At 28.7% G+C, this 22,749-nt stretch overlaps 1 protein-coding gene and 1 pseudogene across 1 annotated transcript in view; both read right to left on the bottom strand.

Moving 5' to 3' along the window:
- The window catches only part of LOC149063221 (polycystin family receptor for egg jelly-like), a 222,862-nt gene that overhangs the window by 56,038 nt on the left and 144,075 nt on the right, over nucleotides 1-22,749 (bottom strand). The window contains exons 21-30 of the mRNA XM_089215574.1: nucleotides 19,059-19,411; nucleotides 18,807-18,910; nucleotides 18,630-18,741; nucleotides 18,486-18,565; nucleotides 18,280-18,406; nucleotides 7,169-7,361; nucleotides 6,963-7,115; nucleotides 6,680-6,891; nucleotides 6,521-6,621; nucleotides 6,228-6,440 (exon numbers count right to left, since the gene is read on the bottom strand). Coding sequence (XP_089071700.1) covers nucleotides 6,228-6,440; nucleotides 6,521-6,621; nucleotides 6,680-6,891; nucleotides 6,963-7,115; nucleotides 7,169-7,361; nucleotides 18,280-18,406; nucleotides 18,486-18,565; nucleotides 18,630-18,741; nucleotides 18,807-18,910; nucleotides 19,059-19,411 — 1,648 coding nt within the window. The remainder of the gene's footprint in view (nucleotides 1-6,227; nucleotides 6,441-6,520; nucleotides 6,622-6,679; nucleotides 6,892-6,962; nucleotides 7,116-7,168; nucleotides 7,362-18,279; nucleotides 18,407-18,485; nucleotides 18,566-18,629; nucleotides 18,742-18,806; nucleotides 18,911-19,058; nucleotides 19,412-22,749) is intronic.
- On the bottom strand, nucleotides 9,294-10,572 carry LOC107168668 (zinc finger MYM-type protein 1-like; annotated as a pseudogene).

Raw genomic sequence — 22,749 nt, forward strand, 5'->3', positions numbered from 1 at the left:
CTAAACAGATATCACTTAACACATTACTGTGAACAAAATACCGTGAACTTAATATTATACAGTTTACGAGTAGGTACTATCTGTAATTTAATATTACATGAATATAACACAGCGGTTACAAGTCCGATCTTTGGGTACTAACTGTTATATTTTCTAGTAATGTACATCTATATACGCATACTCATCAGACTTATAATACCTTTATACCTATATTGTTCCACGCACACACACACACACACACACACACACACACACACACACACACACACACACACACACACACACACACACACACACACACACACAAAGTACAGTAATGTAGTACAGCACGCAAGCTAAATCGGAGTTGAAACACAGGTGGATAATGAAAAAGCCCAGCGTTAAAGTCACCGAAAAACAGCTGACTAGTTTGTTGATAAGGTGGTAGTTCACAAGTTTGGGGTTCCAAGTGATAAGAACATACCTGATGTACACAATCTGGCAGATGCAGTTTCGTTTGCATAATTCTTCTACTAGTTAATCTGTCAATACCATTTTTTTATCTTCTCTCACATATTGTTTTGAAGTACCTCTTTTTGATTTCATCATTGCTTTATCTGACATTAATATTACATTTTTTGGCAAATGATTTTTCATTACTGTACCCGTAGAAAATATTTTATTTTTTAAGTAGTATCTGTACTAATTTTTCAGTGGTTAAATATCGATCAAAATATAAACACGTTTGGGTGGAACTGTTTCGCTTAAATGCCATACAACTGATTCAGCCCAAGTTAATGAAAATTTGCAATCGTCACGATCAATTGTAGTTTTTTTTACCTCGATATATAAAAAAATCTAAAACTAAGCCATTTCTATCAGCTAATACGAAATCTTTAAGACCTTCAGGGTTAGGTTTACCTTTGACGTATTGTTTTAATCGAGTGGTGCCGGTAAATGGAATAACTTGTTCGTCAATACTAATATGTGTATCCCTTATAAGTTGAAGACAACCGTTTCTTACACTGTCTAAAAGTGGTCGTATTTTTCCAGAGAAAATCTTTTTTTTTTATTTCATCCGAAATGGAAAAATCATTTACAATTTTTAAATTTGAACGGATTAAAAAATATCTATCTCTTGCCATATTATTTGAAACTAAAGGTACTCTAGTTCCTTTTGTCCAATACATTCGAATTTGTGGATAACCCATACTCGACATAAAAATCGAAATTCCAAAAAAATTTTTAATTTCATTTAGTGTAGTTTTTAAAGATTTCCCACGTTGTTCAACGTATCGAGAATTAGTATGAAATGAAAAGTTTTCCATAATTTGATCGGGAATAAAATGCTTGAAATAATCCAAGGGAGTCCATTGTGTTCTTTGGTACTGATTAAAATCATTGGACGATTCTCGAATAAACTTACTTTTATTAGAAATTTTTAAATTTGACCCCCATGCAAAGTCACTTTTAAATTTATTTTGTATAGATAAATTGAAATGTGGTACCTGATTATTTTCATCGTCAATTGAGTTTTCATTTGTTAACATGCTTAAGTCCTGGTCATTTGAATTTTCTGCTGTTTCCAGCTCTCTTTGAAGTACGCCGAGTTCATCCCAATTAATAGCATCGTCTTCAAATTCATTAATATTAAAAGTAATTTCATCATCACTGCATTCATTAAAATCGGATATATTGCCATCATGTATTAAAGACATAATTTCTTGTGATGTAAGTTTCGACATTATAAGTTTTGGCTAGGTATTATTTTAAAACAAAAAAGATAATTACGATTAGAAATAGCAAAAATGCGACACGCGTGGACCGAGTTGAGTGTCAATATGTAACCGTGATGGTTATTAACCGAATGTCCTACTTTGAGTACATTATTCAAGTGTATATTTAATACAACAAACAAAATATTTTCTTATCGATAAAGTTTTGTAAAATTCATTCGCGCTTTCTAGTCTAATTTAGAATAACATTGGTTTTGTTTACATTGTAATATTTTATGTTAAAAATATTCTAATTTTAGAAAAAATGTTCGAAGTTTATTTTAGTATTTCATTGGGTTCATAATTATTATAAAAATTAAAAATACACTAGATAGTTACATAATCTTATTAAAATTAAGATTCAGCTGTTACAGCAATGGCATATTATTTTCTTAAAATAAAACAATAACGATTAACCCAAGTAATCAATTGTGTACAAATTGGGACATCAGTTATCTAGTATGGTTTTTTTAAAATTTTATATCAGGCATTTAGTACAATATAATATTGTCCTGTTTTGAGCACACTAGGTCTGAAGAGGTTAAACACATTTTATAGTATAATTATCACCTGACGTTAAATGATACACATTGTCACTCTCCTGCAGTTAGTAATAATGTTGGGATAACTACTAACGAATCAGGTATAATCTTAATAATTGTTCTACAGTTTTAATGCCTTATTATTATAATTAATATAATATGATTTGTAGGTATTTTATCAAAAATTGCCAATTTAATGGAAAAACAATTGAAGTTCAGTTATTTTACTAATTGTCTGCTCTAGGATATTTTAAAACAGAATAAAACAACTTTAAAAGATTCCAGTACTGGTGTCCAGGAGAAGTTCAGAAATGTATTCAATAATTTTCCTCTTAGATGCCTTTCTGATGTTGTGGAAATGGAAGGAAAGTTAAAAGATTCAGCATCATATCATTTAATGGTAATAAAATATATATTATAAATATCTTCACTTTTATTAATAATTTATATAGAAAACCAGATTACGACAATGTGGATGTTCTTCCAGCTTAAATGATTCAGTTACATCAATGTTTCGAACCCTTTTTACTGATGAATCTGCAACGTATTACAATTTTGATAGCAAAAATAATTCAAAAAATGCTTTTAAGGAGTTAACCATTTATCATATAATAATTGGTAAGTAATTTACTTATTCGACATTTTCCAATTGAATTATAAAACTATAAATAATTGTGTATATTAAAATAGATGTAACTTTGAATTTTCACAAAGATGGCACCGAACACGATATTAAAACCAGAATAAGAACATGGTTAAGATTGGCATCCACAAGAATATCGAACAGACAACTAACAAAAAAAAAAAATAAAAATAGTATATTTGTAGATAATTGTTTTTTCATATAGATATAAAATATGTATATTATAATTTTATATGTATACATATAAAATATAATGAGCTTTTTTGGCTATTAAGTATAGCTATACTTAATTATACTTAATAATAATAATAATAATAATAATGTTACTTAATATATCCACTGACATTTTACTGACTAGAACAGGCTGACATTACATTACTGACTGATTAGAACTAATATTATTTTTATGTTTGAAATCATGTATTTATAATTTATAAAATGACTACAAAATGATTGTTTTTCTTGTTTCTCGTAAATTATAAGAATAAAATAATGTAATTCACTAAAATGTCTTGAGTGAGATTAATTATTATGATCTCAATATAATTAGTATTAGTTAATAATTATTTTTTAATATTGAAATAATTTTAGTTATTGTTGCGTTTGTATATAATTTTTTTTAAATTTATTTTAAAATAATGTGTCTTTATTATTGACATTAATGCATGGTTATAATATTTTAATAAACATTTTAGATAGTTTTGAATAATTATATTAAACATTATTTGATTAATATATTATAAGTCAAAGATCTATGTAGGTTCCAATAATATGCATCTTTTTGACGTTTTAGTAATAGGTGTTGTGTAAATGTCAATTGTTAGATGTCTAATATCAGTTAGGTGTAAACCAAAAAAGCGTTGCATATAGACCTATTATAGACATCTATGTCATCTCCTTTTAGACATTAAATATACATCACAAATAATTTAGGATAAAGTATATTAGACGTTTCATAGATGTTTCAGTGTTTACTGGGACTATAACTATTTTTACAGAATGCCATCGAAATCGCTCCTAAAAGTGTCATTGATAAGTCGCATACTACCTCGTTAGGTGGTTTTAAACAACATTTTTGATCCAATTCGCTTCCCAGTTAAATATTGTTAACGTATCTTGTTTTTCAGATACCATTTGGGATACAGGTATCTGATCTAATGTGTACTTATTAAAGCTTCATATAAAAAAATATGCGCTGATGGTAAACTTAAAGACGAGAGAATCATTTTTTCTAACAAGTACATCAGTTGCATCTATAGAGAGCTTAGCGTACTGTTTGTATACATCTTTATAAATAATTAGTTGATGTCTGGTCTAATAATGTGCATGAAATGGATCAATCCCAACCCTGATTATAACCATCTAAGTCTTAGTATAGCGTGGTAATAATTTTATAATTAATCCATGTATGGATATTGATTTAAATTTAAATTAAATGTTAAATACCTATAAACACTATACAATGGTAAATATTAAGAACAAAATTTATTTCGACAAATAAATATGTTATTTTAATTTTGTATATAAGGGTTATATGTCTATTAGATTATAAAATATAAATCAGTAATATATTATTGGATACATAGCTAATATTACAATGAATGTTATTTGTTATAATAATAATTATTCATAGAGATCCTGAAAACAATTTTTCGTTGACTTGGAATCTATGAGAAATGAAAAGGAAACTACGCTGAGAGAAGCTGACACTGGGTCACAAGATTACAAAAGTTGCAATTTCAAATTAAAGTACCGAATGATTAAATGCGTTTATCGATCAGCTGGAATGTTGTGTAACTCGAAATGTATGCTTTGTGAAAATAAATAATACATGTAATAAATAATTGATAATACAAAAAAATAATAATACAAATAATTATAAATGTAGGTACTCTGTTATTAATTAAATTAATAATGTATATTTTAGTCACTTATGAAATGAGCAAAAGTTATGCAAAAATTGTTACAATTAATTTGCAAAAAAAAAAAATTAATTGTAACAATTTTATGTGTCATACATAAAAAGAGGGGAAACTTGGGAAAATCATAATGATATTAAAAAAAAATCAATAAATTCACTGATGCAAAAACAAGTTTGTTAGACCACAAATGCTGATTTACATATAACATTAATAATTATAAATTTATAATAATAGGTTACGTTATATTTTAATAATCATTAATTAGCATTTATTATTTGTAATATTTTACATACACTTTTAAACAATTTTTTTTCAATATTATATAAATTAAGTACAATCGGTTTTTAACATAATATTGTATATATTTCCAACTCTGATGAGAATAATATAAAATTATCATGTTAAGTGCCCATGAAAAAACCTAGATTAATGTTTTAGTTGTATTTTATGTTCAAATCAAATGTATTTTGATATTGAAATTTAGATCTTATTAACTATTATGCATTACATTTCTACATATTTTATAGATCGTTAACGAAAGAACTATTCAATAAATACACCACCTCTAATTGAAAACATAAAATTTGAATTTTTTCTTGATAAAAATTGTTCTGAAATTGTTTGCAGATTAGTAAAAAACGTATTTGTTTTTTGTTGTTGCAAATTGTTGCAATTCATTTGCAAAAAAAAATGATAAAAGTTTGAAGGTAATATGACAGAGTCTGGGTGCAATGTGATTTTGGCACACCGAGTGAATTTTATTTCTACGGGCGTAAAAAGTGTGTTGCAATATTTTTTTTCGGTATTACAAATTGTTGCCATTAATTTGCAAAAAAGTGATATTAGTTTGAAAGTAATACGACATAGTCTGGGTGCAACGTGAACTGGGCACCCCGAGTGAATTTTATTTCTACGGGCGTAAAAAGTGTGTTGCAAATATTTTTTTTTCGGAATTACAAATTGTTGCCATTAATTTGCAAAAAAAATGATGTTAGTTTGAAGGTAATATGACAAAGTTGGGGTGCCAATTTAACATTGGCACCCCAAACCATGTTTTGTTGTGGGGGTTGTAAAACCTTGTTGCAGTTTTTTTTCAGTGTTGCAAATAATTTGCAAAAAAATGGTATTAGTTTAAAGACAATACAATAAATTCGGGATGCCAACTTCACGCACGTGTAATTAGTTATTTAATATTAAAATTGATGTACTATGGAACTGTTTATCAAAAACATATACATAATAATTAAAAGAATTATTTTATCATAAAAAATATAATATAAAAGTGTGTTCTGTGATAAAAATAAGTAGTGAAATGTCATCGTTGTATTAATAGGTAATTTAATTGCATTCTTAAAAGGATACTTACCTTTAAACAGCAAATTGACAAAGTTTGTTGGTTTTGAGTACGCCCTTGGATGGTTTGGTGCAGATTTATCGCTTGTACCATCGTGATCTGTCCAACCGGTGCAATGATTCCCGTGGTCATTCTCGCTGTACGAATTTATCCGTTCTTGTCTGAACCTGACTCCCCCACCAATCAGCCTGCTGTTGTACAAACCAAACCAACCTCTTTTGTCGTCTACAAGTAGGCAAAAATCAAAATCATTATTAAATCAACTATAACTGTACTACATCATTCTTATAACATCGTTTACACACATTTTATCTTATTCAACGTGTCATTGTCGATTGGAATACCGTTGTATAGTTCCAACGAATGTAACTTTTTTAGTAAGTTGGGCGATAGGAAAGTTTTCAAACTGCAAATCGAACAAAACAAATTTAACTTGAAAAATAAAAAAGATAGCAAAATTTTACTCGTCCAAATTAATTTGTAGATTGTCTGATGTAGGCACTCGTTCCAAGTACGCGGATACCATCTGGTTAGCTCGATATGTATTGTTTTTAGTACTCAATACCTTCAGATTGTGAAGGAAACTCAGAGACGTTAATATTAAAACAATACAAACGACCACATCCATTATTGTATTTGTACGGTCAGTCATTAGGTTTCTTCGTTCTTTTAAAACCTTTGAGAGATAAAAATACTGGTTAGTGACATCTAGGTACAACTTAGGTTGTTACATACAAGGAGATTTACCTTCACGGAATTTTTGGTCAATGGTTCATATATGTACCTACGTCTTCGGTAATTTCTAATCGCCCTTACATACTCAACGTCTTGTAAAAGGGTACAAGTTTTTTTCCTGTACCGGTGTAACGTCAAATTATATATAAAGGTCACAATTGGATCCTACAAAAAATTTCGCAAGTAAAACATCAGTTAAATCGGCATTAAATGTATACCACTGTTCTCGAATTATATTTCGCCATGACTGCGCTAATAAATATGATCTTAAACGGGGAAGACACTATAACTCCTTGAAGAATTCCAATTGTTATTGAGGTAAGCCAACAAAGACTTTTCACTTGACCAAATTTTAAACCATATAGAATAATACAAAACGCCGTTAAAACATAAACCATAACGCAACAACCCCTAATTTATAAAAATACATTATTATACTTTCAATTAATAATATAAGTATTATTAAATCATAAAATCAAAAATACAGGGGTGATTCATGAGGCGTAAAACACCCGTGATTTATAAAAACTATTTACTTTTTTTTTTTTTTTCAAAATTTTAGATCTATGCTGTTCTAGAACTATAAATATTTAATATTTTTCGCCCTTATATTTATTTGGTAAACTACTATCAACTTTTGATTTTTAAATGGCAACCTATATTAAAAATATCATAAAATAATAAGGCTATTTTTTAATGAATTTTCACGTTTAAATTTTCATTTTTAATTAATCTATTGACGAGATATAGTCTCCCAATGTTGGATGGTTTTGGGATGGTGTTTGTACTGTGTAAATATGTTTACCTACCACAACAATTAGGATTTATATGCCCTGTGGTAAAAATAATAATTTTTAAATAAATTCAGTAAAGGCCGTAAACTTAAGTCGCGCCCCTAAATTTATTTTATAATGCACATTTGGCAGGGTTCGCGGAGATTGTCACACTGAAGGAGTTTGCGGCACTGGTCATAATAATACTTAACAGTTGTCCAGAAGCTATAACTAATAAATCCAATATTGTTCAACGACAGGTATATCGGTGATAATCGTTGAACATAATAGCTACAATAAGGTATTTTCATCTCCCTTTTCGGCTATGGACCAATTGCGCCTAAAACAAAATTTGTATTTAAGGGTCAATATACCAATTGCGCTGCATATATTTTTGGGTCAGTGTACCAATTGCGCTGCATATATTTTTGGGTCAGTGTACCAATTGCGCTTCTTATATTTTACGGTCAATATACCAATTGCGCTTATATTAAAATTTGCCTGATATTTATTGATCAATTGATTACTAGCTAAAGTGACTGGTTTTAATATATTTTATACCAGTATCGGGAATTTTATGAAACATTATTATTATCACGCACATATTTTGATCACGGAAGTATGCATTTGAGTGATGTACGAAAATTGTATTATATATATTTTTAAATTAGCATATTATTATTATACCTCGTGGTGACTAAATGAATTATTTTAATATCTTAATGTAGGCAATTGTTCTTTTATACTTATGATGATTATATTCTCCTTTCCTCGTAGTGAAAAAATGTATTATTGAACAAATATATTATTCTGTAAACTAACCAAATTATATTATTCTAAATTGTAATGCCATGTTCAAATTATAATTAAAAAAAAATATTATTATTATTAAAGCATGCAAAATACAAATATCATGTAAACATCATATAAACTCAAAATCTTATTACTTTATGATTTAACCACCTATTCTCTGATTATTATTAATATTATTTTATTTTAGATTTCATTGACTAAACTGCATAAACCTTGTAAAACTGTATAATACATGTAAAAAATGTATAGAGCGCAATTGGTCTATCGACCCTAACATTTTTAGAGCGCAATTGGTCTATCGACCCTTAAATGTTTAGAGCGCAATTGGTATATGAAAAGGTAATTTTAAGCGCAATTGGTAAACTCCCTTTTCATAATATCGTTTTATACCTTAGTAATTGGACCATTACTGTCACTTGTCACAATATGAGTACATAACGCATACTTGCGTGTATTCCGCAGCTTGTCCCCGCTACAAATACCTACGGGCATGGAACAATACAGTGATGTCTGATTAGGCTGATTCGCGATTAGGTAAAAATCAGAGAAAGGAACTTTATGGGTTAAAAATTTAACATTTTTATCAGCTGTTATTTGAATTGTTCTGTGCACGATTACAATTCATGGTTACATGATAATATGATATGAAGTATACCTAATACTAGGTTATCGTGATGCATGACTTTTTATTATAAGGTTTTAATAAACCCAAAATTTAAAAATACACAATTTTTTTTTAAACAAAATATTTAAAGTTTTAATGTAAAAAATTCATTTTTCTGGCTTTTGTGTTTGTAAAAATATTTATTATATTGTCTACATCTATTTCAGAAGTTTGCAGCCTTTCAATATTAAGTAAAGCCAAGCTTGATAATCTATCTTGTGAAATGGTACTACGTAGGTAGTTCTTTATGAGTTTTAGTTTTGAAAAAGACCTTTCAGCAGAAGCAGAAGTGACTGGCATAGTTATGAATATCATTGTAGCCGTAAATACATCAGGGAAAATAGTTGATAGATTTTCTTTTATTATAAATAATGATAGATCTTTTATTGTCATCTTTTTAATGTCACTGGTATTAGTGGTATTATCCTTTGAAAGAAAAAAATCTTGAAGACTGACTATTTGACGCGTGAAGTCACTACTAATATCGTCACGGTACTTTTCAATAAAATCATAAGTTGACTTAATTAAAAGTTCTTTTGTCATTGAAATCATACTAAACGGTATTAAAAATCTGAAATAATCACATACAGTGTTCAATCCAGTAAATCTAAATTTTAGCTGTGATAATATAGTATCAATAACAGGATAAAAAACAGTTACTTTAAAATTATCCTGGGTAATTGTTAGTCGTCTATCACCATTAATTTCACCGGGAAATAATTTACTATACCGTTCACGGCTTTGATGGAATGTAAATGGTATACTCCATGAATCACACATTTTTTTTGCTTTGTCAACAATTGTATCATAGTTTTCACGCATCAATTTGATATCTGAGATGGCCGTATTTAATTGATCCAAGGCCTGTTGCAAATGCAAGTCAACAGACTGCAGTTTTTTGGATACAAATTGCATAGACTTTAAAATATTTTCCCAAACACACAATATCAAAATAAATTCTGGTGATTCTAACTTTTTCTTAAGAGCTAAGGCCATATCTCTTTCATTTTTTTTTTGTACTTGTCAACTGTAATTTTGTGAGAGCTTTTAAAATATCTACAAACCGCATTCTCAAAGAATATAATGCATTATGACGGGCTTCCCACCGAGTTGCGCATAATTTTTTTAATACAACTTTTCTAATAACAGTTCTTTCTTCTTCGCCGAAAGCTAAATCGGTCCACCGGGGACCACTTGAACTAAAAAAATTGAAAATATCTTGTACAATTTCAAAAAATGATTGAACTTTCCTGGAACTCTTAGCGGCATCACATATTATTAAGTTAATATTATGAGAACAGCAGTGCATAAAAGTTGCATTGGGCACTATTTCACAAATTCTCTTTTGGAGTCCACTAAATGAACCACTCATTACTGCGGCACCGTCATATCCTTGACCACGGCATTTGGATATGTTTAATTCATATTTGGATAATAATTCTAATAAAAGATTGGAGTAATCAGCTGCACCATGTTTTTTTAACACAAAAAATCCCAAAAAGGATTCTTTTACTTCCACAATCTTTTGTTCAAAATCAACCTTAGTGTACCGAATAACGAGACTCACTTGATCTTTTTTTATTATATCCTTGGTGGAATCTAATATAACTGAAAAAAAACAACTTGATTTAATATCATTGCAAATTGTACGCCTCAAATCTGTCGCTAAAATGTCAATCAATTCATTTTGTATAGCCCAACTTAAATACTTTATCTTCTGTTCTTCATTACTTAATAAATTGTTTAAAATAGGATCAAATTGAGCAAGTAATTTTACAATCCTCAAAAAATTCCCTTCAGTTGGATTTTGAATTTTTAAACTTCCCTCATTTCCCCTTAAAGCAGTATTTCCTGAAGTTATTGTAAGAATAATTTGTATTAAACGTTTAAGAACATTTCTCCACTTGGTAGCTTCTTCTAAATACTGTCTTTCTAAATTTGCATCTACTGTTTGATTTTTGACCCACAAATTATGAACTTTAAGTGCATCAAAATGTTGAATACTAGTTTCGTGTCTTTGTATACATTGAGACAAGTGCTGCCAGTCATTAATGCCATTAATCCATTCAGATTTGAAATTTCCATAAGTCCTATTAGCGAAGAGCCAGCATATTTCACAATAAGCTTTATCAAGAACAATTGAGTAACACAACCAACGTCTAGGAATTTTTAACCCAGATTTCATAGTAACTTGATAATATTGTGTAGAAAACTGTCTTCCGTGAATATTTGATGGAAAATTTGTTGTTGGCTTACAAGGTCCAAAATTCAGTATACTTCTTTTTAAGATGTCATTAATATTTTCTTCAAATAAACCTCGATCTGTTGGATATTTTTCATTAAAATTTAGAAAATTTTTAGAATTTATTTGGTCTTTACTCGCTTCTAAAAAATTTTTACATACACTATACACATTATAATATCATAAACCGTAGTAGATAAGTTACCTTTATTACAATCTGTTATATCACTTAGGTTTTCATTTTCATAAACAATTCTATGTTGAACTTGAAAAACACTGTCAACGCTGATATCTTCCAATAATGTGTTATTTATTGTATGGTCTTCATCAATAACTGAATTAAATAATTATATTGGGCCATTATACATTTTGACACAGCACTGGGCCACCATATAAAATCAAAATAATGTGTATTTAAATGTGTAAACTAGTTACCTTTATCAGGATCTGTTAAAACACTCAAAGTATCACTGCAGTTTTCATTTTCAGAAACATTTTCATGCTTATCAATAATGTTAATGCCAATATTTTCTACAAATTCATTACTCTTTTCCTCAATAGCTATAAACAACAATAATATTGAACAATTACACCAAAGCAAAATGCTGGAGAAATGGAAATTTGAATATTTAAATAACTATAAACTTTAAATAAGTATTTAAAATTATAGCCATATTATATTTACATATGTATATAGTATATTGTATAAATTGAATGAAATTATGTTTGAATTCACAAATAAAATTTTTAATCTTATATGTATTAACTTAGAGTCACAGTGATACCTTAAAATTGAATGGTAAATACCTATTGTGCATCATTTAACAATTTTAAATGTTTTAACTATTGTTTTTCTATGTTGTAGGTACTAATAGATTTTACTGTAATATTAAACATTGTAGGTAGAATAATGTTATATAGTCTACATATATTATATTATAATACTATAGTCTATAATCTATATACTTAGTATCTAAGTAGTATGTATAAACACATTATATAAATTATAATTTGAAATATATATTAGTACTTGGTAGGTGCTTATGAGTTATGTTATAAATAACTAATACTTGTTCAGTAAAATTTAAATAATTTAGAAAGTACTCACACAAGGTCGAATTTTTAAAAATTGCATTGATTTTAGTTAATTTTGAGGTAGATTCATTTTGTTTCTCCTTGCGTTTTCGTTTTTCAGAACCACTCAAATGTTTCTTTTTAAACATACCTAGACCACAGTTTAAAAATTAGCTTAATTCGCATTTAGTATTCATACCATATCCAAAAAGATAAATAAATTACAAAATAGAAAAATAAAATCGATTCTCACATCGTTAGGTACTACTTACTTGGTGACAACTGGTTACAGTAGAATCACAGAATAAAATAAAGAAGAACGTAAATGGCATAGACCAACGAATTTATTTACTTAACCTTAAACAGTTAAACACTAAACAATTAACTGATAAATGATGATACTCCGAGCAGTCGTTAGTTACTACTTTACTAGTAAGTCAATATTAAGCTCAGTGTTAAGAATATAATAATTAAAAAGTAGGTATCGTCAATATTCATCATTAAAATTACAAAATATATTTTATATTTATACCAAAACCAGCAACTCAAACAATCGTGGTCGTGGTCGTCGTATCAGTCGTATCATATTGTCATTTTAATAGTTTATAAATAAACACATTAACATTACTTATATTATGGCGCGTCGTCACTCGTCAACCGTCGTCGTTTTCAGCTATCAGCCAGTTGTTCTTCCGACAATTCGACAAACAACGACCCATAGAGGCATAGTCGCATAGACGCGATAAAAATAGATGTTATGGAAAAATTGATAGTACCATTGATCATATAATATTATACAAAAACGTCAAAAACCTACCATCCTATTTTAACATAGGTACCAGAGGTACCTACTTATCAAATATTAGTATACATACAACTACATTAATGTTTAAACTTAAAAAAAAAAAATTATTGTGAGTAATTAATTTTGCGTTTTTAGACAATTTATGTGTTTGCTCCGGGTTGGGCCCGGGGGCCCCCCAAATGTATGTAAGCCTCGGGGCCCGTGTGCGCGGCACGCTCTGCACACCCGGTTTTTGCGGCACTGGTATAGTATTAGTATTTCATTTTGTAGTATAAAAGCTTGATGGTCGATCATCAAGTTTATTAATGTTATAAGCGTATAAGATGGGAGAAAAAACAAAAGTACTTTGTGTACAGTGTAAATTAAATATTATTAATTTCGTATTTCTTTGTACAACTACTACAGCTTGTTCATAACATCATTATTTATTATTTAATATGCATACACTGCAATTGCGGTATCACCTACCTTATTAACAGTGTACACGTTTTCACGTCTTGAACATGGTAAACGAAGTCCCTAACCTTCAAAAGAAATTTTAAAAAATGTAATCTGTACGACAGTACCATGGTAGACAACCGTGAATTGTACCCAACAGTAATATGACTATACTGCAACTATAGTCTATTCTTATTAACATCGGCTAGCAGAGTTCATATCACAAGGTTGTTATCATCAAAACCAACATTAAACCACAGATATATAAAACAACTAGATAGTCGACTCCTTATCAAAGAACAAACAAGAAACGACACTCTGCCGTGTGATAACATAGTGGAGGCTCGGCCTTGAAGTTATGATCGAATTACTGGAGGCTCCGCCTTGAAGTTGGTACCGATTTTTGTTTACAATAAACACAGATATAGATAATAAACTAGATTGCTAATAGTATAAATTGACAAGCTAGCCGACGGACGCCGATTTTCCGCCATGTTGGTTGTGGGCTGTGGTATTTTATCAATTTTTATTATTGAAGTGATAATATAATACACAATACACATACACATAAATATTATTAATTATTATGGTTCATGAATTCGTAAATATTTTCTTAGAACTTAGAAGTATTTTAAATAATAATAGTATCTTTTATTAGTCATCAAGAAAACTTTCAACTTATTACCTGAGTATCTCAAAAAGTCAAAAATATTTAAAGAACTAATCTTACTGCTACAAACAATGAAACAACATAATACATAAGTAATATTAATCTAATAATATATTTCAGTTGTAAAAAAAAAATAGGATTATAAGTTATTAAACAAAATTGTCTTATGCAACTTTTGTCTTTTGTTGACAGAAGATTTCATAATTGAAGAACTTAAAATTTTACTGTAAGAATGTATACGAATATTTAAATAAATACGGCTTACTAGGTTAATAATATTGATTTTGTGAGGACGTGAATGCATTTCAGTGTCTTCAAAAGTGTCTTCAGTGTCTTTTATCGCAGCTATCCACTTTTCTTTTAGTACATTATTATTTGGAAATCTACAAAAGTTATTTAGTAAAATTGTTTGTATTATGTATAGATAACCATGTTGAAAACCACTTCCACAAAATAGATTAAATCTATTCTGTGCTACTGCCTACTACTAATACATACTTAAAAAAAACCACTTTGTCACGACCAGAACGATTAGCACATCCAAGCACACAACAAGTTTGTGGCATTTTAAATTAAAATTGTACTTTGTTCAATAAAACGACTAGAGTAAAAATAAGTAACTTCTACTTTTTTATTTGTAAGCGAAAGTAAAGTCAAGATACAATGTTCATTTGTTAGTTTTTATAAACATTAAATGGTGATGGACATTGTTTATTTTTAGATCATATTTTTGTTTTGTACATATCACTATCAAACAGCGGCGTAGTTGCAAAGGGGGCGCTTGCCACAAACCCACTTTGAAAATTAACTTTTAAACAAAATTTTATAATTTAAAAAAACAATATATTGAAGTTGTATAGTATTAAGTTCTGTATTGTATAATTTATTTTATTATTTTCATTTACTGAAATTAATTACTAATTACTACCTATATATACTTGCCCCCTCCCGGCCCTCCAACTAATATTCCTAACTACGCCCATGACAAAATATATATATATTGTCATGGCTATGCCACTGCTATCTTATATTGCTTATTATTATAATAATTAATCTTATTATTTTATACAAGCATATTTTTACTAAATTTTAATTAATTTTATTCGTGTATAACTTATTTTGCATTATATGTTTTTGTATAATATGTTAAGAAGTGTGATGCGAGTATGTGACATAAAATACCCGCCAAATGATATATTTAAAATTAGGTATCACATTAATCGTATTGTATTTTGATAACACAACAGAGCCCACAACCAATATGACTTTTTTTGGCGTCAGCTGTTATCACTAGTTAGCAATCTAGTTTATTATTTATATCTGTGACAATAAACCACATCTATAGTAAATGTAAAATGACAAAATTGTCATTATAAGTAAATTTTAAGGTTTGTTCTTTGTTATAAGTTAATTGTTAACTTTTAAGTTTCAAATGTAACAAAAATTATTGTGTATATTATTATATTTACAAAATCATGAAAATAAATTAATTTGTTATCAAGAATCAAAATTGTTTAATTTCTTATCAAAACTTTTTGGCCAACACGGCGGCACTTGGCGGCATCCAAATTTACGTGAAGTAAGATATTTTGATTTTTACGAATGTTGGAAAATAATTCTTTAGAGAGTCCATCAAATTTTTCTAACATAAGTTCTTCAGATTCTATGTTTAGTACTCTTTTGTCAATTAGTAACATTAAAAGACCGGCTAAAGTATTAATTTTAATATATTTACGTCTGATTTGTTGCTTTATAATTTAATAATTTTATTCTGTTAGCTTGATTTATTATTTTATTTTTAAGTACTAATTTTGATGGAGTTGTTTTTCGATAATGTGAAATAGTAATTTTACATTTAGAAGTAGTGGAGATTAATGAAGAATGTTCTTCAGCACTTTTAAAACACAAATGTCTTTTTGGAGTAAGACATAATGGTTCATCTTGAACTGATGTAGAGAACTCTGTAGTAGTTAATTGAATGAAGTTGGTTCACAAATTTCTGAGTGATATATTTTGGTTGGTATTTGAATAACAGTCATGATGAATATTGATGGTATAGCATCATCACACAATAACAATTTATAGGTACCACCAATTGGAGTTCAAAAATCACTTTTCAAAAAATGATTATTACACAATCGTGAATTTTTCGTTGGAATAAAGCCAGCTTTTATCCACTTAGCATTGCGTTCAGGATTTTGTAATGGAAATCTGTTAAAGACCAGTTGTCTGTGATAAATATTTGGAACAACGTAATTTATTTTAATATATGAAGTACTTACGTAAATAAATGATTTTTAGTGTCTTTTGTTGTCTGTTTACACAGTCATGTGCAGGACACGATGCTACCATATTTTAATAAATATAAAATGTAGGTATTAAAGTATATTAAAATATTTATTAATAAATCATAAAGTCATAACATTACAAATTAATGCGTACAGAAAATGGCAACTGAAAATGGCAGTCTCACAAAAACGAGACAACGAGTAAAAGCATATGAAGTTTTGAAATTTTTGTGCCGTTAGTGGTAATTATGAATTAATATACGAGTATGATATGATGATGATAAGGTGTATAATGTAAACATTGTCAACTTCGCATATGGCGGATTTGCTTCAATATTAATATCGAGTCGGCTATCAAGTTGTTTTATATATACGTGCATTAAACATAATATCTGATCAAAATAAGAATGTTTAAGTGTTAATCCCATAGAGAATAGAAGAATCCTTTTGTTTTTCTATTATCCAAGGTTTGATTACCTAGGATCTGAAGTCCGAACCTCTGAAAAACAATATTTATTATATTTTTTTTATTTCTATCGTTTTATACTATTTTACATTAATTTTTATAAATAATTAAATTTATTATTTGTATATTTACCTTCCCTATTTTATAGGCTATATATTGTAATCGTGTATATATTAACATGTGAGGGCAATTGGTATATTTTAAAAATCCCGATAACAGTCTTGGGGGGGAGGGGAACTGGTTAACAGCCGAAAACTTTTCCATGCACCAACATGATGTTAGACTCAAGGTTATCCATATTATGAAAACGTTTACCGGATCTAGACGGGATACGCATGGGGGGTTGGCTTGTTTACCATTCCCTATTTCATGTTGATAGGGTATGGTGACACAGGGCAAGTATGTGGTGGGGGTTACTGCGACAATTAATCAATGAATCAAATAATTCAATTACTTATAATATGTATGTATAACAATAAAAGTTACTGTCAGAAGTAGGTACCCTGATAATCAATTATAACTGTTATATCTTGGGTTGAACCCGAACGGCAAGGAATTTATAAGCGATAAGTAATATTAATAATATCATGACCATTCACCATTCACCAGTGGCACTTGCTATTATTGTTGAGGAGAACTGTCCAACATAATGCTAAATGGGGTATTTTAAGGCACAACTTAGGCTTAATTATCGTACTTACTGAATTTACTTGAAAAGTCTATTATGCTTTACGCTGGAGTATAAAAATCTTAATTGCTGCGGCCGCGGTACTGACATGGTATAACACATTTATACACAAACACCATCCCAAAACCATCAAACTTTGGGAGACTATATCTCGTCAACGGATTAATGAAAAATGAAAATTTATTAAAAAATAGCCTTATTAATTTATAATATTTTAAATATAGGTTGCCATTTAAAAATCAAAAGTTGATGGTAGTTTACCTAATAAATATAAGGGTGTAAAATATTAAAAATTTATATAGTTCTAGAACAGCATGGATCTAGAATTTTGAAAAAAGTAAATAGTTTTTGTAAATAATGAGTGTTTTACGCCTCATAAATCACCCTGTATAGTATATCTGTACGTGCCATCCAATTATAAACCAATAATTCCATTGTCGTATTTCTGTTATCATTTCTGTGTGAACTGGATAGTATAACTTATTTTCAACAATACGCTCGATGATAAAACTGACCGCTTTTTTCGAAGGTGATTCTATAAAAAAACGATAAATCTAATGTAAAAAAAAAATAATTTGTTTTATAATAAAAGTCTACGCAGGTATACTACGCACGATGTTCATTATCTGAAGTTCGCTTTACTTTTGGTCTCACGTTGTGCGTAATTTTGTTCAAAAGTAGTAGTCTGCCTTTTCTATAGATATTGAAACAAAATATGCTTTGTTTTAAACACTAATATAAATTATTTTTATTTTTACCGAAAACATTTATGTACACCAAACGTTAATAAAAATTGTATTAATCCACTTTGTATGGCTATTATAACTTCTCTTGATTTCAATTCAAATTTTTGAAAGTTTTCTTCGTTAGCTAAAAATAATAATAAAACATTAATGATCAATAATAATTATTAGTGACTTAATTAACATAATTACTGTGAACTTTTTCGTAGAAAATCATACTGCACAACATTAAACATAAAATGGTACACAATATAACACTAAGCCTTTGACATCGGGTTATAGGAGACCTTGGATGACTGTCGAGTGGAAAACAGCAATGCTAATTATTTGTAATAGGTACTTACACATAATAATGTACACATTGTTATAATATTATATTATACTTTTATAACATATGTGACGTGATTATAGTCACACGTTATTTTTAAGGAACACAATATTTACCGTATAAACACACTGGCCCATAAATGATTCTCTCGTATCCCCATTTCAACATTTTTTTTAGTTTCTTTTTTCCAACTCTTTTTTGAGTTAGAGATGTAAATCATGTGTTCGATATTTTTCGTGGATTCACGAATTGTAAACCATCGTTCAACTTCAAACACCCACACTTTATTATTACGTACTTCTGTTACAATGATTTGTTGGCAATACCAATCTGGATATGAGCCATAATTGTCATGCCAAATATGTATGGATTGAAGTTCTCCTAGACTCTTAGGTGTAAAGATAACGAACCAGTCATCGTTGGAACGCTGCATCGTCTGGTAGTTATCCGAACTATGGAGCCAATGAGCCTTAAATAATAGTCTTAAGTAAGTGTTATTTGAAAATATGGACAGCCAATTTCGATCAATTTAATTTTTCAAAATGGATGTCTTTAAACACCAACCCTTTGTGGACTGATATAGAAAATAGCATTGTATTTTTAAACTAATATGATCTACAATTAAACGACTCTTTATTATTTGATCAATCCCAAAACTTAAATTTGTTTTTGTCAGAAATGGAAAAAAATGAAGAATTTTCATCATTATTATCAGATAAAAAGTGGGTGAAATATTTTGAACAAAGAAGCTATGATACGTTTTAAGAACTATTAAAAATATGCACGTTCTACTTCACCATACCTGCTCTTATGAAAGCACAATGGACTGATGATAGAAATAGACTTCTACCCGATTCTGTAAAACATTTGTTGATGAAAGAATACAATTTTAAGCATTTTGACTGTACTCAGTTTTATGATTATTGTACTAAAGACAAAAGTTTGCTATCAAAAATTCGAAGCAGTAATAAATATTAAGTTCTTAAACATATATATTAATCAAATACCCATGTACCTAATTAAAATTATAAATTAAAACTAATTTTTCACCAAATATATCATAATATATGATAATTTTATGTATTTCAGTATTAACTATTAAGTATTTCATACATAATTTAGTATATAAAATGTCATGTTAATTATATAAGTATTAACTATGAAATTAGAGTTTTTATATTACATTTATGGCTTTATATAATATTATGTACTCTTTTCTTAAAGACACAATGTGGTAACCCTAGACTCTTAATTAAACTAGGTGTTTGTCAAGAGAACTATTTATTTTCAAAAAAAAAATTATAATAATATGATTTATATGTAAAGAAACTAGTGAAAATGGAAAAACAGATTTAATTTGTTGTGATTGATACCTTAAAGTTTAAAAAATTCTCTTCTATATCACAGAAAAAGTAATAACTTTCATTGAAATATTCAAAATATTAAAATTAAAATTTCAAAGTTAAGTATAATAGTAATTAATAGGTTCGAATCCAAGGAAGGCTAAGGTGCTTTAGTCACCCTTCTTTAAATATGTTATATATTATGAATGTAGCTAAGGAATATTCAATACCTCCTAAATCAATGAATTAAATATCTAAATATATTTATAACTGATAGAAAATGTCATCTGGATGAGGAGTGAGGACGTCAAGAAATCGTAGTTTCAAAAGTTATCAATCAGGTGTATAGAAATTGTGATCAAATATTAGAATAAATATACCATAAGAAAATATCATAAATAAATCTTAAAATTAATGATCAACCATATTTCAATCTTCGTTTAAACGAGAGCATAACACGAATACTTAAAAAAACTAAAACTTTTGAAACATTTTTACGAACAGTAAGCTTATGCAAAAACACAAGACATTCGACCAGCTGAAACAATTCATCAATCATCTTCGTACTAAAAGCGAATGAATTTGATAAATAATGCTGGAGAGCGGTTTTACCATACTAGCCACCATCCTGTATTCATGGATATTTATCAACATGTTCTCTCTAAGAGGAAATACAGATATCGGATTATTGACTACAATTTAGCAAGAATTGTAAAAGAAGGATTTTTTTAGAAGTATTTTAATAATTCGACTAGATTCTATCGACACAATTTTGAAGAATAATTTAAACTATTTTGTTAAAAGCTTAACCATGATCAAAATTATTATAAAATCAATTCATTCTTTTTTTTTTATTGAAATCATTATAACTGCTATGGACTAGCGTCCCGCATTACATAGTTCACGGTCAACTAGGTACCAGCCGCATCAATCTAGGGAAGGGTGCGACGATCCTTGTAAATGTAGGAGAGACAGCATTTCTGGAAATCATTAAAATTAGGGACATACTAAATCATGGGAACAGACGACTATAAAAATGTCCTCAATAAGGGTGCACAAGACGTAGTTTTATGCATCATTACAAAAGTTCAAAGAACCAAATGTTTAAATGTAATATTATAATATATACTCTTAATGTTAATTATAATATCAATCGCTAAGGTCTGCAGCTGCAAGGGATGCACATTTGGCTTGTATGTGGGCGAGTAACATTTCCGTCAGTCTAGATAATTATACCACATCCTTGAGAACAGCGACAAGAACGAGTAGACTATGGGGAGTAGAGGGTAGCACTATATAAGGGACCCCGAAACGGCCTGTATTCAGACGCGACTTGACCAGACTAGCCAGAGCACCTTCACGCCAGTCTGTTGTTTAATTTAATTCATTGGACTTAGAAAATTTCTTATAAACAATATTTTGAACTTAGAAAATATTCGAATCAAACCGAATTTATTCTATCATTCAGAATACTTAACTTACATTCAGCGTTCATGTTATAAATAAATATATGTTTTATCACAATAAATAAACAATTAATCTAATTAAGAAGAATTCTACGTTGTGTAATTAACTCAAGAGTCACCTTCCAAACATCATCCTTGACTACTGATACCTGTAGGCGACGTGATCACTACATAACTTACAAAAAAAAATGTAATTATAAAAATTATTCATGATTATCTAATGTATTACATCAAGGAATTCCTTAGAGCATTAAATTAATATATAACGGAAATTTTTTTTATCAATTTTGATTAAATGACCGATACCAGTTCTAATGAACAACTATCATTTTGGGAGATATATTATGTTAATCTATAGTAACAGTCCTTTAGTAATAGTTATTATTATTATTATTATATTATTATACAATAAATTTTGTGTCCTATAATTGTTGGCAAAGTAATAAAAACCATGTGTGTTTCGGACGAAACCTAAATAAATATATTTATATTTATATATATATATATATAAAAAAAGATTTAATCCGATAAAGTTAATAAATAATTAGTTATTATTAATTAAAATAACCGTGTACAATGTACATGGTATATAATATATATATATATATATATAATACAAGCTTACAAAATCATTATCACGTAAGTTCTCAGAAACCACTCATCCGATTATCTTTATTTTTCTTTATTTTTTTTTTTAAATGAAAGAGTATATCATGGAGCAAGTATTAGCATATATTGAGTCCGATAAAAATGCGGGCGTAAAAAGAAGATCCTTCTAAAAATACATTACCATTCAGCTTTTTTTATAGGCGATTAAGGCACATCACTGTTCTACACAGCCTCCTCCATTCCTCTCTATCATTTGCCACTTCTTACAGGTTCTCAGCCCCAAGTATCCTGAAATAATTGTTGGGCTCCTCTATCCACCTTTTCTTCGGTTTGCCCAATGGTTCACCTGCCTAACAGTCTTCCGGTTACTAGTTAAGCGAATTCTTCAT

Source organism: Diuraphis noxia, unplaced genomic scaffold (genome assembly GCF_037042655.1).
Source record: "Diuraphis noxia isolate RWA-SAM2 unplaced genomic scaffold, SU_Dnox_SAM2 contig0001, whole genome shotgun sequence".
Taxonomy (NCBI): Eukaryota; Metazoa; Arthropoda; class Insecta; order Hemiptera; family Aphididae; genus Diuraphis; species Diuraphis noxia.